The sequence below is a fragment of the Agelaius tricolor genome, unplaced genomic scaffold (genome assembly GCF_023055355.1).
Source record: "Agelaius tricolor isolate 1412-34295 unplaced genomic scaffold, bAgeTri1.0.p SCAF_7, whole genome shotgun sequence".
Lineage (NCBI taxonomy): Eukaryota > Metazoa > Chordata > Aves > Passeriformes > Icteridae > Agelaius > Agelaius tricolor.
The window spans coordinates 44,916,766-44,929,893 of NW_027269267.1; the positions used below are offsets into that span (position 1 = coordinate 44,916,766).

A 13,128-nucleotide genomic window follows, 5' to 3' on the forward strand; every position below is an offset into this window, starting at 1 on the left:
TTACAGTTCATAGCAAAACTTAATAGCCAAGTTTTCATTCACAAGCCTTCTAGTTCAATCACTCTTTGTCAGAAGAAAAAACCCCACTGAAATAGGAATGCATGTTGCAAATCATGTATTTATAATGTGGTTAGATTACCAGATTGAGACTTTCTTATTCTCAACTCTCAGTGTGGAAAGAAGAATGTCTTGTTTCAGCTGAGTGACAGAGAGGTATAGTTAAAGGGGGAAAAAACCCCAGCCCAACCCTGAAGAACCGCCTCCTAAAGAAGGTGAAATTGTTCCTACAAGGCTGAAATACTTTCTGTCATTTGTTCTGGAAAATTGAGGAGATGTGGTCTTAACTGAGACTCTGCCCAAACTCTTAATTATTTGTACTACTGTTTAAATGATTTTGGTTCATTCCTTGCTGGAAATCTTTTAGTTATCTTATCTTGCCAGTCTTGGGGACTGCACTATGATATAAATACTATAGCATGTGGAAAGAGTGCCTGTCCAAAATACTCTATCATGAATGCTCTCATGTCAGCCTTACTGGTGATATGGTGAAGATGGAAGTAGAAACACTCAAAGTGTTGTAGCTGGACCCACATGTGATAAGAGGGTTTGGGTGAGTTCATGAACACCAGCAGTTCCTCTTTCCCAATACTGACCAGCACCTTTAGTTAATACATAGTGATGTTCATAAATGCAAGTACACATAATTCACATAGAAATGGAATAGGAGTTGGTTTTATGTGTTAACTACAGAAGATAAGATGTAAAAAGTATTATTATTAATTATCCTCTATTTCTCTAAGAGAGGAACATTTGCCTTCATTGGAGCCTGTGATGCACTCAGTTGTATTTTTTCCAGTGTGTCATCTCTGGAGCAAACTTTACACTGTAGCTTCAATCAACTGCTCTTATACTTTTGCACAAGTTCTACCATCTTCAAGCATTGTGTAAACTTATAGAAATGATAAATATAACTCTTAACTTTCATTATTAAACAGATATGAGTATACTCTTAATACTTAGCTGTGCCATTTTTCTGCAATGGAATTTTCTCACTCAATCATTACATTAGACTGTGCCCTCTGAAGCTTTGATGTACGTAGGCTTGGGTCCTAATTCTGTCAATTTTTGACTGCTTAAGTACTGGTAACAGTTTCTCTTTGTTTCAAACCTTTTGTGTTCTTGATGCTCATAGATTGCTTCTGTTACTGCCATGCTTGTTTAAAAGGATGTTAGTGAAACCAGCAGTTTCATTGCTATGTCTGGATGATTCTTTTCAACATGTTGTTCTTTGCTTTTAACAGTCATTTCTGAGGCAATTTCTTTGAAGGTTATTGCTCAGGGTTATATTCATCTATTAGATAAATTATTGTGTCTTTCTTCACATGGATTTACATGTATTTTTCTTCACAAACAAGAATGTCACTTTCCAGTGCCTTAGTGTTTTTAATAGAATTGGTAATTAAATATTCCATTTTTTTTTTTTTTACATTATAGGCCTTTTCTGGCTGCTTAATATGGCTTTTCAGGCTCTTAACTGTCTCACATGTAGCAATGTAGCAATTAGCTTCTGAGGCAGTACAGCATTGTGTAAGCTACTGCCTCTCCAGAAGCTTTCACCTGCACCTCTCAAACACTAGACTCTGTGTTGACCATACCTTGAAGCATAACCTTACAGACACTATTAAGATACCAAATTACCTGATAGTGCTTTGTATGTACACTGTAGCAGGTATCTAACAGCAGCATGAAACCACATCTCTGTAAATTTCCACATATCAAAATAGAAATGTTCAAAAATTAATACCTTGCCCCACGAAACAACTGCAAGTGTTGATTTTGCAGACAGATAAGCAAGCAGTTATTTTGTTTACTCTAAATGTACAGATAAACGGTAGTTGCTATTTAACTGATATATCCCCTTATATTTTTTTAAACTTAGTCTTTGTTTGCTTATAGATGCTGGACTAGAAGTGAAAGTAAAAGATCCTCCAAAAGGAATGATACCTCCTGGAACTCAACTTATTAAACCAAAAACAGAGCCTCAGCCAAACAAGGTTTGGAGAACTGAAATAAACCCCAAAACAGATAGTTATGTTTGGGTGGGACTTTTTTGTTGTTTAATGTATACTTTTCATATAATAGTGCTGAAGACTTTAGAATATTTGCAGATCACTTTAATATGCTGAATGGAATGAAATTCATATACTGCATAAAATGAAACAAATTCACTTTGTTTTCTTTTTGTACATGAATTCATAAAACTGATAGAAGCCCTACAGAAACTGCCTTTGCCTTGGCTTGTCACACAAACATATCACAGCTATTGTTAAAGCCACAGACAAAATTTTGCACTATTATTTGTTCTATTTCTTTTATATTGTACTGCAAAATTAATTGTGCACAAAATTTTACAAAGATTTTGTTTGTTTTGTCATGGGCATCTTCAATTAATATAAAATCCATAACCAGTTTCTTTAGTATATTTTCCTTCCTTAGAGAATGGCATGATTGTGTTTTTTAAAGGTATCCTTTCTGTAGCTTTTGATATCCCTATTTCACCTTATTATTCCACCCTGAAGGATTAAAGTAGACACAATAAAGCAAATCAGCTAAAGTGGGTGGCAGTGGTATAAGGAAAATGCCTACATGAGGGAGATAGCTTGCACTTTTTTTTTTTCCTTTTTGGTGGTGGTGGGGGGGTTTTTTGTGGTTGGTTCATTTGTTTTTTTGGGGTTTGGTTTTTTTTTGGTTTATTGGCACAAGGTTGTCTTTCCTGTCCTACTGAAATTGGGAAGGTGGTTAAGAAATACATGGTTACAAAAACGATCAGATTTCTGACAAGTTCTTACCTTTGCAGTGCATCCTAATTTTTTTTTTCTAGACTTCAGGATAATCCCAAGACAGTAACTTTGTTGTATGGCTCCCCAGTCTCTAAAATGCATCCAGCATCTGCTTTTACTAGTAACAAGATTTTTTCCCTGGAGCCATGCCTCAAATTAAAAATAATAAATGTACTTCTAGTTTCAATGCAGCATTTACCCCTCACTGGCTCTCTTTTTTTGTTTTTTTCCCCAAGAAGCTTCTTTTAGACTTTCTCCCTTCTCTTGGAAGGAAGATTGCCTGGTTAGTTCATTATCTTAATTAGAACTCCCAATTCCTACTAAGAGAGATTTATATCTCAAGCAACTTCATTATACTTGCACCCAAGGTGATCATCATATGTGTCATTTTGCTGTCCCCAAGTTGAGAGAATCTGGTTTGATATGAGATGAATTGCTGAGCAGAAGTTCTGTTTTTCTTTTCAATTATTACAGTGGAAATTGGTGTGATTTGTTCATACATGATAACTCTGTGTTGTCAAGGAACAGTCAAAGTACTTGACAGAAGTCAGGCCTCTGGAGTTCTGAGATGTTATGTAGTGTTTAATCCTCTCCTTGTGTTATACTGTGTGCGTGTCTCATTTCTTCTTCCAAGTTTGTCTCTTAAAAAAAGGAGCCATCTTTGTCCTGTACATAGTGTCTGTAGAGCCAGCTGAAAAGTTAAACTAGACTTTTCATGGTAAATCATTTAATCAGTCTTCTTTCTTGTGTGTCATAATAAATCACATAACAAATCAGGATAATTCTTTGTGTATCAACAGCAATATTGTAAGTAATACAGCAAGGTAGTAATTGGACTGTGCTCTGTGTTGCTGAAGCCAAGAATGCAGATTAGACATGTATCAGGCAGAGACAGTCCAGTGTACCAAATCATGTTTTGCTGACAAAAAGGGCATAGTTGAGCTCTAAATGCTGTTCCATCATCTTTGTCAGCCTGAAATTTCAGATAGTTGTAACCAAAGGACACTAAGAGTGCATTCTTAGTGGTGATCTGTTCTCAGCTAGAAACACCAAAATATTTTCATTGAGGCACTGGAACATTCCGGATTTGTAGCCAAACCTCATGTAAATTGCAAGCTGAAAATGGGTACTGTGTTATGATTTTATATGTGTATTCTTCATTCTCTGTTATTTGAAGTCAGATGAAAAATCTGAAGGAGACTATGATAGTGATCTGTATTCAGCCTGGGGTGTATGGCCCATAAAAATTGCTGCCTCCTGTTAGTCTGCAAAGCTTAAATTAACTAACTTGCAGGAAACTTGATTCCACATCCTATTGAGGGAAACATTGTTTTCAAGCTATGTACTGTAATTTAGGGTAGTTGGAACCAACTAGAAGGAAATGGTCCTAATTTGAAGGTGCAAGACTGGTACCAGAATTATTGGTCACTAACATGTTTTGATGTTTTCTACCATTCTGATACAACAAGTAGCTAGCATTGATTGCAAAACCCAAAAACAACCACCAACCCAAAAGCTCTGGGCTGGGGGTGGTTTTTCTCACCCCTTCATAGACCAACCCCCTTGTTAAGGTTGCTTTATCCTAGACAACACCCCTTTCTTGTGATGTGTGTTGTGTGACATGTACCTCTTTGCAGATTTGTCAGATAAAAAAACACAGCAATACAGGTCTTAAAAACTGATGTAGGGATGATGTACATCCTGATTGCTAAGCCTTTCTGCCTTAGTCAGTTCTTCAGTTGGAATCCAGGTGTATGCTCCATGGAAGAACTTCCTGTAGAGGTGTTATGGAGCTACAAATCCACTGTGCTATACAGAAATATTCCTAGCAAAGAGGCGCTGTATCAGATAGAAGACACAGATGATACAATTTTTCATCATGGTCAGAAATGAGCATAAGAGAACTCCTGATCTGTTTTTTATTGTATTGTCTGTCAGTGAATCTGATCCTTAAGTAATTTCTAGTTATAGGTTGAGGTTTTGTATTAACTAATTAGGTTAGCTGTTGCAAAAGGGAAGAATGCTCTTTCCAGGCCTGTGCCTGCTCAAAATCTGGAATGTCGGTTTTTGCTCTAAATTAAAGTTTTTAATCCAAGTTCTAGCAAAGTGTCATAACAATTTTCTGAAGTAACATGATGCAAAGACCCCTGATTTGCAAGACTTTGTTTTTGGTTTGTCTGTGTTTAGAATGCTGCTGTCAGCAGTGATTCAGTTTATACTTTTACAAGGACCTTGAGAGTCCTAGCTTTGTCTGTTGTGAGAATCTAAGTATTACAAGTAAGAGGACCGTTAATAAGCAAAAGCTTGCACATTTTGGAGTAATTTATGTATGAAATCCTTTACATGCTTCTGGTTTCGGAGTTTTGTTGGTTTTATATTTTGTTTTTTAAATTATCCTCAGAATAAATATGATTTCTTAAATAATTCCTTTAGGGAAAAAAGGTTCATACACTTAGCTCTTACCTTTTGTTATGTATCCCTAAGTTTGTTCCTTACGCATCATTCTGTGCTTTATGTTGTAATAGATAAAATCCATATTTCCATTGATACTTTTATCACTTTTATCTGTGGAGTCTGAAAATAACCTTCCAAGAGAATGGTTTTATACCATATGAATAGAATATATGCATCTCTGGTTTTGAGAGACCAATAGGATGCCTTGTGTTTGTTCTCTATGGGATAGGTGCCTGATAATGTTTGAATGGTAAAAAACATGATAGTGAATAACAAGTGGAAGATTTTGTGGTGCTGTAGTAAGTGCAGCTAATAGCAAGAAGCCTCTGCTCTAATCCTCCTGTGGAAAAAAAAGGAAGAAACTATTGGAATAGCTGTTTGAAAGATAAAGAACTAGAAAGATTATTTTATTTTAAAATGGCTAGTTAAACTCTTTAGCTAAGGAAAATAACCAAATTTTGGTTAAAAAAAAGCTGACTAAAGCGAATACTGCAGTAGCACAACTGAGAAATGGTAATCAGAGGCTGATGAGTTAAAAGAAATAATAAACTTGAAAATGCAGATCTGGTGAAATTTTCAGCAGTGAATGAATTACGTGTGTTTGTTAAAAAAATCTGAAGGTTGTACTGATTATTGTAGGGTATAACAGAAATATTTTCCAAGTTAATGCATGCTTACATTATGGTGTTTTGGAACATTATAACTTTCTTGATTATAGTAGAAAAATGAAGTTATACACAGCAGCCATGGGAAACTAGCAACAAACTGTAACTCTTAAGACTGCTGTCTTGTCACTGGCATTTCAGAACCTGTTAAACCTATTTCTTTTTACTCTGAGAGCTCTGTTCCAATTTTTTTTCTTCCTTACTGTCTTTCTTTGCTTCTCTTAGGTTCGCAAATTTGTGGCCAAGGACAGTGCAGGGCTTCGTATCCGTAGCCACCCTTCCCTTCAGAGTGAGCAGATAGGCATAGTGAAAGTCAATGGATCCATCACTTTCATTGATGAGGTAATCCATAAGACATTTCTGTTGAAAATTGGGCTGACATGTAAAAGTAATTCATGCAAAATAATGGGGTTTTTTCCATGTTTAGATGCTGACATATGCAACCGAAGACCATAAATTGCAAAAATCTAAATTTACTAATTTAGTTTTTCAAGCTGTCATTTCCTTTCATTTACTTCAAACCTGTGTAACAAACATTTGATACTGATACAAGGAAAGAAAATTCCTGGAGTTCATCTTGCAATAATACCTCTTAAGATTTAGCTTTTCACTACTTACTATTTCAACTATACACAAAAATTCAGATGCAGATGTCCTTTTCATTGCATCTGTTACACAGAGATCTGAAAGATCACTACCAGCGTGTTAGACTACTATGCATGTATTTTTCTTACAATATAACTTCATATGCAAGGAATATTTTTGTGATTTACAAAGTCATACCAGCAATGGAAAAATGGGAAGTGGGGAATTTATAAAGCTTATTAAGGCTTGGCTTTTTTTCCTCTTTTATTTCAAAGCAATTCTCGTTTACTGCATGATCTGATTTAAATTTGTCTTCATGCCTTGACTTATAAAAAGATATGCTTCCCCATTGCTTTGGAGTTCTGATTTTGTCAATATTCCTCTTTACCTCTGCTTTTGTTGTATCAGCATTGTAAGGATTGTTGCTTCTTTGCTGCTCTTGTCTGCCTGAAGTCTGTTAATCCTTGCTAGCTCCAGAACAGTTACAGGAGGGCATGGCTCGTTCTTGTTGCTTGTTTCCCATAGATCCACAATGATGATGGTGTTTGGCTGAGGCTGAATGATGAAACAATAAAGAAGTATGTTCCAAACATGAATGGTTACACTGAAGCCTGGTGTCTGTCTTTTAACCAACATCTTGGCAAGAGCCTTCTGGTACCTGTTGACGTAAGTAAAAGGTGCCTTTGAAAAATATCCAAAAGTACACTCTATCCTCATTACAAGACTTTCTTTAATTAAGGCTGCAAAAAGTCCTGAGGTAAACAATATTTTAATTATCAAATACAATCTTATATGTGTTTGCATTTTGGAGGGCTACTGTGTAATGAGGGTGGAGTGTAGAAAGGTATGAGGCTTTTTATATTGAAGCCTCTTCTCCTAAAAGAGAAACAGAAGTGCAGGGATTGCTATAATAAAAGCAGAATAGTTTTAGATTGTGGTCTGCACCAGGTGTTTCTTATGCTAGATAGCATTGTCTGTGAAGTGTCCACTGGTGCTATGATTTCAGAAGAGGCTTGCAGCCTACAGTGAATCAATGTAATTGTTGCTTTTTACAAGAACCAACCAACCAACCAAAAAAGCTCTTTAGGCTCTGGGTTTTGTGGATGTTTTTTGTGAGTTTTATACCTGAATCCTTAAGTTACCACTTCATTAGCTAGTCAAAGAACCCTAGAGCTTCAAGACAAACATTGCATTTATAATAGGAGTTAACAGAAAGTGAATAACTTTATTGGTGATTGTTATCACTACAGTTAAAGGTTAGACCTTTTCTGGAAACCAATTACAGTTTTTTGAAAAATGTGAAAGACAAAGAAGGAAAAGCTTTATTAGCTAAACCAGTGTTTCTCAAAAGATTAATGAAATGCAGGCCTTTCTGGCTCATCTGTTTTCATGCATTCCTGAGAATGGGCATTACCTTGTTTTGTTATGGGCAGAATGTGAGAATCAGATGTAATTGATACTGCTATTTAGATTTGATTTGTCATCTTACCTGAGTAAGCTGCTGCTGCAACTGAAGATAGTTGAGAAATATTTCATTAAATTAAACACTGGGACCAGTACTATTATGTTGTTCATGGTGTTGATTGTAGAAGAACTGAGATATTCCCAGTTCCAGTGAAATTGGGCTATTTGCTAGTAGCTAAATCTGGAAATTCATAATGCCCTGTGACTGTTCTGCCAAACAGTGTTACATGGTGTAACAAGGTCTTCTTGTCTACAAATTATTTGTTGATATATTTCTATCTGTAGATTTCTTTCAATAGAATCCTTTTTTGGGAAATTATTTTAATTTTGGGTTTGGGAAGCAAATTATTTCTGTATTTAGAAATCAGTCACTCAAATATGCCTGTCATCACAGTGTTTTTCTAGTCTGTTGTAGAACATATGAAAACATTGAAAAAAATTAGGCTTCGTTTAAAATTTTGCCTGTATTTTTTGCCTTAGAAATTAGTTCCCATTAGAAAATTGCTGTGTTATACTTCCATGAAATATTAATAGTTCTGTGCAGTAGTTGTATTTTACCAGTTCACCCATGGTAAAAGTGAATTTATCTTGACTACGTAACTAACTTTAGCAAATATTGTTTATCTAGATGGGTATTATAGTCTGGTAGATTTTTATTAGTTGTGGTTAGTGGTTTTTTTGTGGTTTTTTTTTTTTAGTTTAGCTATCTTCAGTACCTTTTTACTTGTTGAAGGGAATGTTTTTGAGCTCAGCAATTGTCTGTGATTAGCAAGAACTTACTGCTTGGCATATTTCATATAGCTCTGGTATACATGTGGTTCTAGGGAAGAGCATATGCTGTGCTCCTTGAGAGAAGCCTGGAAAGAAATGTCTGCCATGAATAACTGAGCATTCAATCTTGACAGCATAATTTTGAGAATTCAAATTTCATATGAATAAGGAGGTCAGGTACAATCAAAAGTGAAAAACAACATCCAGTTTTCAAACATTTCGTTCTCTGCGTCTAAAGTTCAGATGAAAGATTCTCTCTTGGTTTTGGGGGTTGTTGAACACTCTTATGAATTAGTTTTGTTACCATTTAGACTGTTATGAGCTTTAGATATGCCTAATTTTCTCTTAGGTTGCCAGTCACACGTCTTGACTGACACAAGTTAAAAGTCATGTGCTTTCTTAGAAGTGGCAGCCAACATAGCAAAAGGGTTATGAGAGCAACTCTTACAGCAATGCAGGCATGTGCAAGAAATGTGTTCTGAGCTACTGTCAAAAAACTTTCCTTGTGTGGCTCTAATTTTCAGATTTTCAGGAGGACTTAGCATATCCTGAAACTATTTTATTTCATTATGACAGTATATAAGCAGTAAGATCTGTTGGTTTGATTTATAATAATGAGGAAAAAGGAAGAAAATAGTTTTCTAACATTCTGTATTTTAAAGGTGACAAAACATAAGGTTCAGAGGCTGACTTTTGAATGCCTTAAGTCTTTACAGCATGCTAGTCTAGCATATACTGCTTTCTTACTAGATCCTTCCTTTGCACAGATACTGCTTTCTTGGTAGGAAGTTTAAAATCATTTTTATGGTGATTACTAGGTTGAAAATATTTCAAATTATACTCTTCTTTTTCTCAGAGTTGTCCAAAAAACTGTCTGTTTGCAAGTTGTCAAATTTGATTTTTGCAGTCCTCTAGAGATGAATGATTTATGTCAAAAAAGATACTGAATTAAGTAATAAATGCTAAAGTTTTGTTAGATTAAATTGTGGTATAATTCATATCTGCTCAATCCTGTTGACTTGTGTAGCTGAATGACTTGATGAGCAGAATGCAGGAGAAAAAATTTTGATTGTGTGAGATTTTTTGAAGCCAAGCTGTTCAACCAGTTTTGGCTTAAAAGGAAGACTGGAGAAAGTATCTTGTGTGACTGAAAATGCAAAGGGAAGATCAAATGCCTGAGCTAGGCCATGTATTCCCTGTATAAATAGATGTCACATTTCTTCAACTAGACTCCATTTTCTATTCAACTCTGAGCAGGCAGACTTGTCATCTCCAATTATATTGCTTTCTCATATTTAAATATACAAGCTTTTTATAATCAATCCCTTAAGTAAATAAAATTTCTTAGAGCATTTTGGAAAATGTGTAAAAACTTCTTTAAAAAGTTTTAGTTATTCTGTTTCTTCACTGTATTATGGAACAGTGGGCAGATTAAAAACAGTAGAGGTTCTTGGCAGTGTTAATTGTGACCTCTTTTCATCTTGATGTATATTTTGTATCTTCATTTTATGTATGTTTATTAGCATTAACTAGGTATTTTATGATAAAGCAAATACTGAATATTGTGGATCTCATAAATGCACTTTCTGTATTTTTATTAGAGCTATTATAGTTGAAGATAAATTATCATAGGAAAGGGGAGATAGATGGTATTGTCAGTGTTTTATTTATTTGAGCTGTGCTCATTTACCTTCTTAGAAAGTCTTCAGTTCTTCTTCTGTTGCTCTTTTCCTTTCACAAGGAACTGCTTTACAGCCCCTGATCTAAAATTGTGCATCCAATCCATTGTAGATAATTATGAGATTGTGAATTTAATAGATTGCAATTTTGAATAAGCTGATTCTATCTCTGGTACTTACTTTTCCTTCAGTCTTATGATATTCAGGTATCTGTTTTTGAAAAAATGCTTGTAAAATTCCTTATGCAGACAGTTACTTACTCTTGCTTACACATAGTGCTTAGGAGAAAAGAACATATGATACAAAAGAGTGCACACTAGGAAGAAATAGAAATTGATCTTGGTCAAACTCTGGAGCTTGTCTTTTAAAAAGTCACATTCTAAGTTCTCACTACTTCATTTTAAATTTAAAACTTTATAAGAAGGAATATTGTACCCTGATACAATATTACATTCCCCAGGCAAACAAGGATTGCAAAATTTGTTTTTCCAAACCATTATTGCAATGGAAGAAAGAATTAATATTAATATGTAGGCTCCAGTGCTTGATCACAGAACCTCAGAAAGCTGAATGTTCTGTGGAAACACTGAAGGACATTGACAAAATTTTCTGTCATTGTTTTAAGCATGATGGAAAGCAGTTGAAGAGTAAGACTATGTTGGATAAAATGTCAAGATGACTGCTTAAGATAAGTCTTTGTTTTGAAAAAGAATAACTGAGATTTTAAATGCTTCCTAATGGACCAATGATTTTTTGTGGCAAAACAAATTAATTTTTTTTAATCTCTGAAACTTTGAATTTATTGGGAAAACTATGAATTTCTAAAATTAGTTTTAGATCTTGGAAGGTAAAGTCTTGAAAGAAAGCATCAACTAAATCTACAGATGATAGCATAAGGGCTAAATCCAAAGCTTCTATCTAGTAGTTTCTCAGAATGAAAACCTAGTTCCCAAATAGCTGCCTGATCTATTCATCTAAACTGGTGTGCAGTGTTATAATAGGCAGGAAGTTCTCAAGTTCACAGAGCAAAACAGAGCTGCTAGTTTGATCTTCTTGGTGTTTCTAAGCCAGCACGGTCCCGCTTCACTGCTGTTGGTTTCCCTTGTGTATGTTACACATAGAGCTCTACGTAGAAAAATAGATCTTTGAAATGATACCTAAATATTTCAGGAATGGGTAGTCCATGTTTCTCAGTGGGAAGTCCATCAGAAAAAAGGCAATATGCTGCAGAGTAATAGAATCAGGCAGTTTAATTAGGTTGGATGCCTCTGAAGTACACTCATGAGGCACATGTAGGCTTTTTATAGTTGCCATAGTTTTATGCTGAGTTGATAAACTTTTACTTTGCTAATCTTCCCATCTGAGACCCTTCCCCAGTGCCCCAGTGCATATATCACTAGTGCATGGCTACCTCCTTCAGTTGTGGGTAAAGGTACTCAGTTCTAAAGAAATGCTGGTTTTGTGACAATTTCCCTCTCTTTGTCAAAATGGCAGATCATTTGTGTTATTGAAACTTAATGTTTACAAGCAGTATATAGTAGATGATTTGCTTCTATCATGTGATAAAAGTGTAGATTTGCTTACTTTTAACATGTTAGTGCTTTTTCAAGGAATACAGATGAAGCATGCCAAGGGTGTTTTGTACTTGTTTCTGCCTGAAAGGATTTACTGCCTTAGCTACTGTTAAATTTTAATGCAGGTGCCGAGCAGCGATTTCACTTGGTTCCCATATCAGGATGGGACAGGAAATTAGATTCTGATACTATGGTTCATTTAGATGAAATGGGTGCTTTGTCAAAGGGATTCCATCACAAATATCATAAATAAGATTGTTACTACTGCTATATGTATACTATTCTTTCATTTGACAGAAATAGTGAAAATTTCTTTGAAATGAGTAGGAACTAGCCTATGGAGAAAAGATGGCTTCTTTTTCATGTTTTCCAGTGATTCAAAAATGCTGTCCTCACTGTTTTGTGGGAAGAAAAATTAAGCAGAACAGCAGTGCTTATTTAAATAGTGTGTGCAATTGGTTATAAAATTAGTGATGTCTTTCTGGCAGCTATATTTGGGTTACAGTCATTCATAACAAACTAGTTAATGCATTGTATGTTTTACAAAACTAATGGAATCTTAGCAATTGTTCTCCATATAGCACTGAAGTTTTTGGCTCTGGTTAAAAGTACAATTTTGATGTGCAAACTGGTGAAATCATTCTGTGCAAGTGAACTCCTTTCAGCAAGAGAGCTTAGCCCTTCTGCATCTCTTTGGTTCTGACTGGGTGACTAAAATTCTGTGTGCACTTGTCCTGCACTGGTTGAAATCATCTTTCAGAACAGGAGACCATCTCACTAGAAAACTGGTTTGTGATGGGACCAGCTACCATTTCTTTGTAACAGAAATATGAGATTTTCTGTGTCTGAAGTCTCAAGCTTTGTAAGAGATGTCTGGCTCTTAATTTCAGTAAATGGCATGACACACTACATCCATTTTGAGCTTTTGACATACTAAACTGTTTCTGTGTAATGGATGATTTGCCATGGGGAGCAATGGACTCAGGTGACTTGATTAGGAAAATAAAACTTTCCCCTTTTGCAAAACATTCTACCAGTAAATTTACTTGAGGAGAAACTTTGCATTATACTACCTTGAGCTTCTTCCTCCAATATT

The 13,128-nt window shown here is 35.2% G+C and overlaps 1 protein-coding gene across 16 annotated transcripts in view; it reads left to right on the forward strand.

Annotated features, from left to right (window-relative positions):
- Positions 1–13,128, forward strand: part of MYCBP2 (MYC binding protein 2) — a 175,052-nt gene that overhangs the window by 112,387 nt on the left and 49,537 nt on the right. For 13 of the 16 annotated variants that reach the window (XM_071431021.1, XM_071431023.1, XM_071431027.1 and 10 more), the window contains 3 exons: positions 1,957–2,054; positions 6,185–6,301; positions 7,070–7,210. In XM_071431021.1, coding sequence (XP_071287122.1) covers positions 1,957–2,054; positions 6,185–6,301; positions 7,070–7,210 — 356 coding nt within the window. The remainder of the gene's footprint in view (positions 1–1,956; positions 2,055–6,184; positions 6,302–7,069; positions 7,211–13,128) is intronic. The other 3 variants (XM_071431032.1, XM_071431034.1, XM_071431035.1) reach the window with 1 other exon arrangement.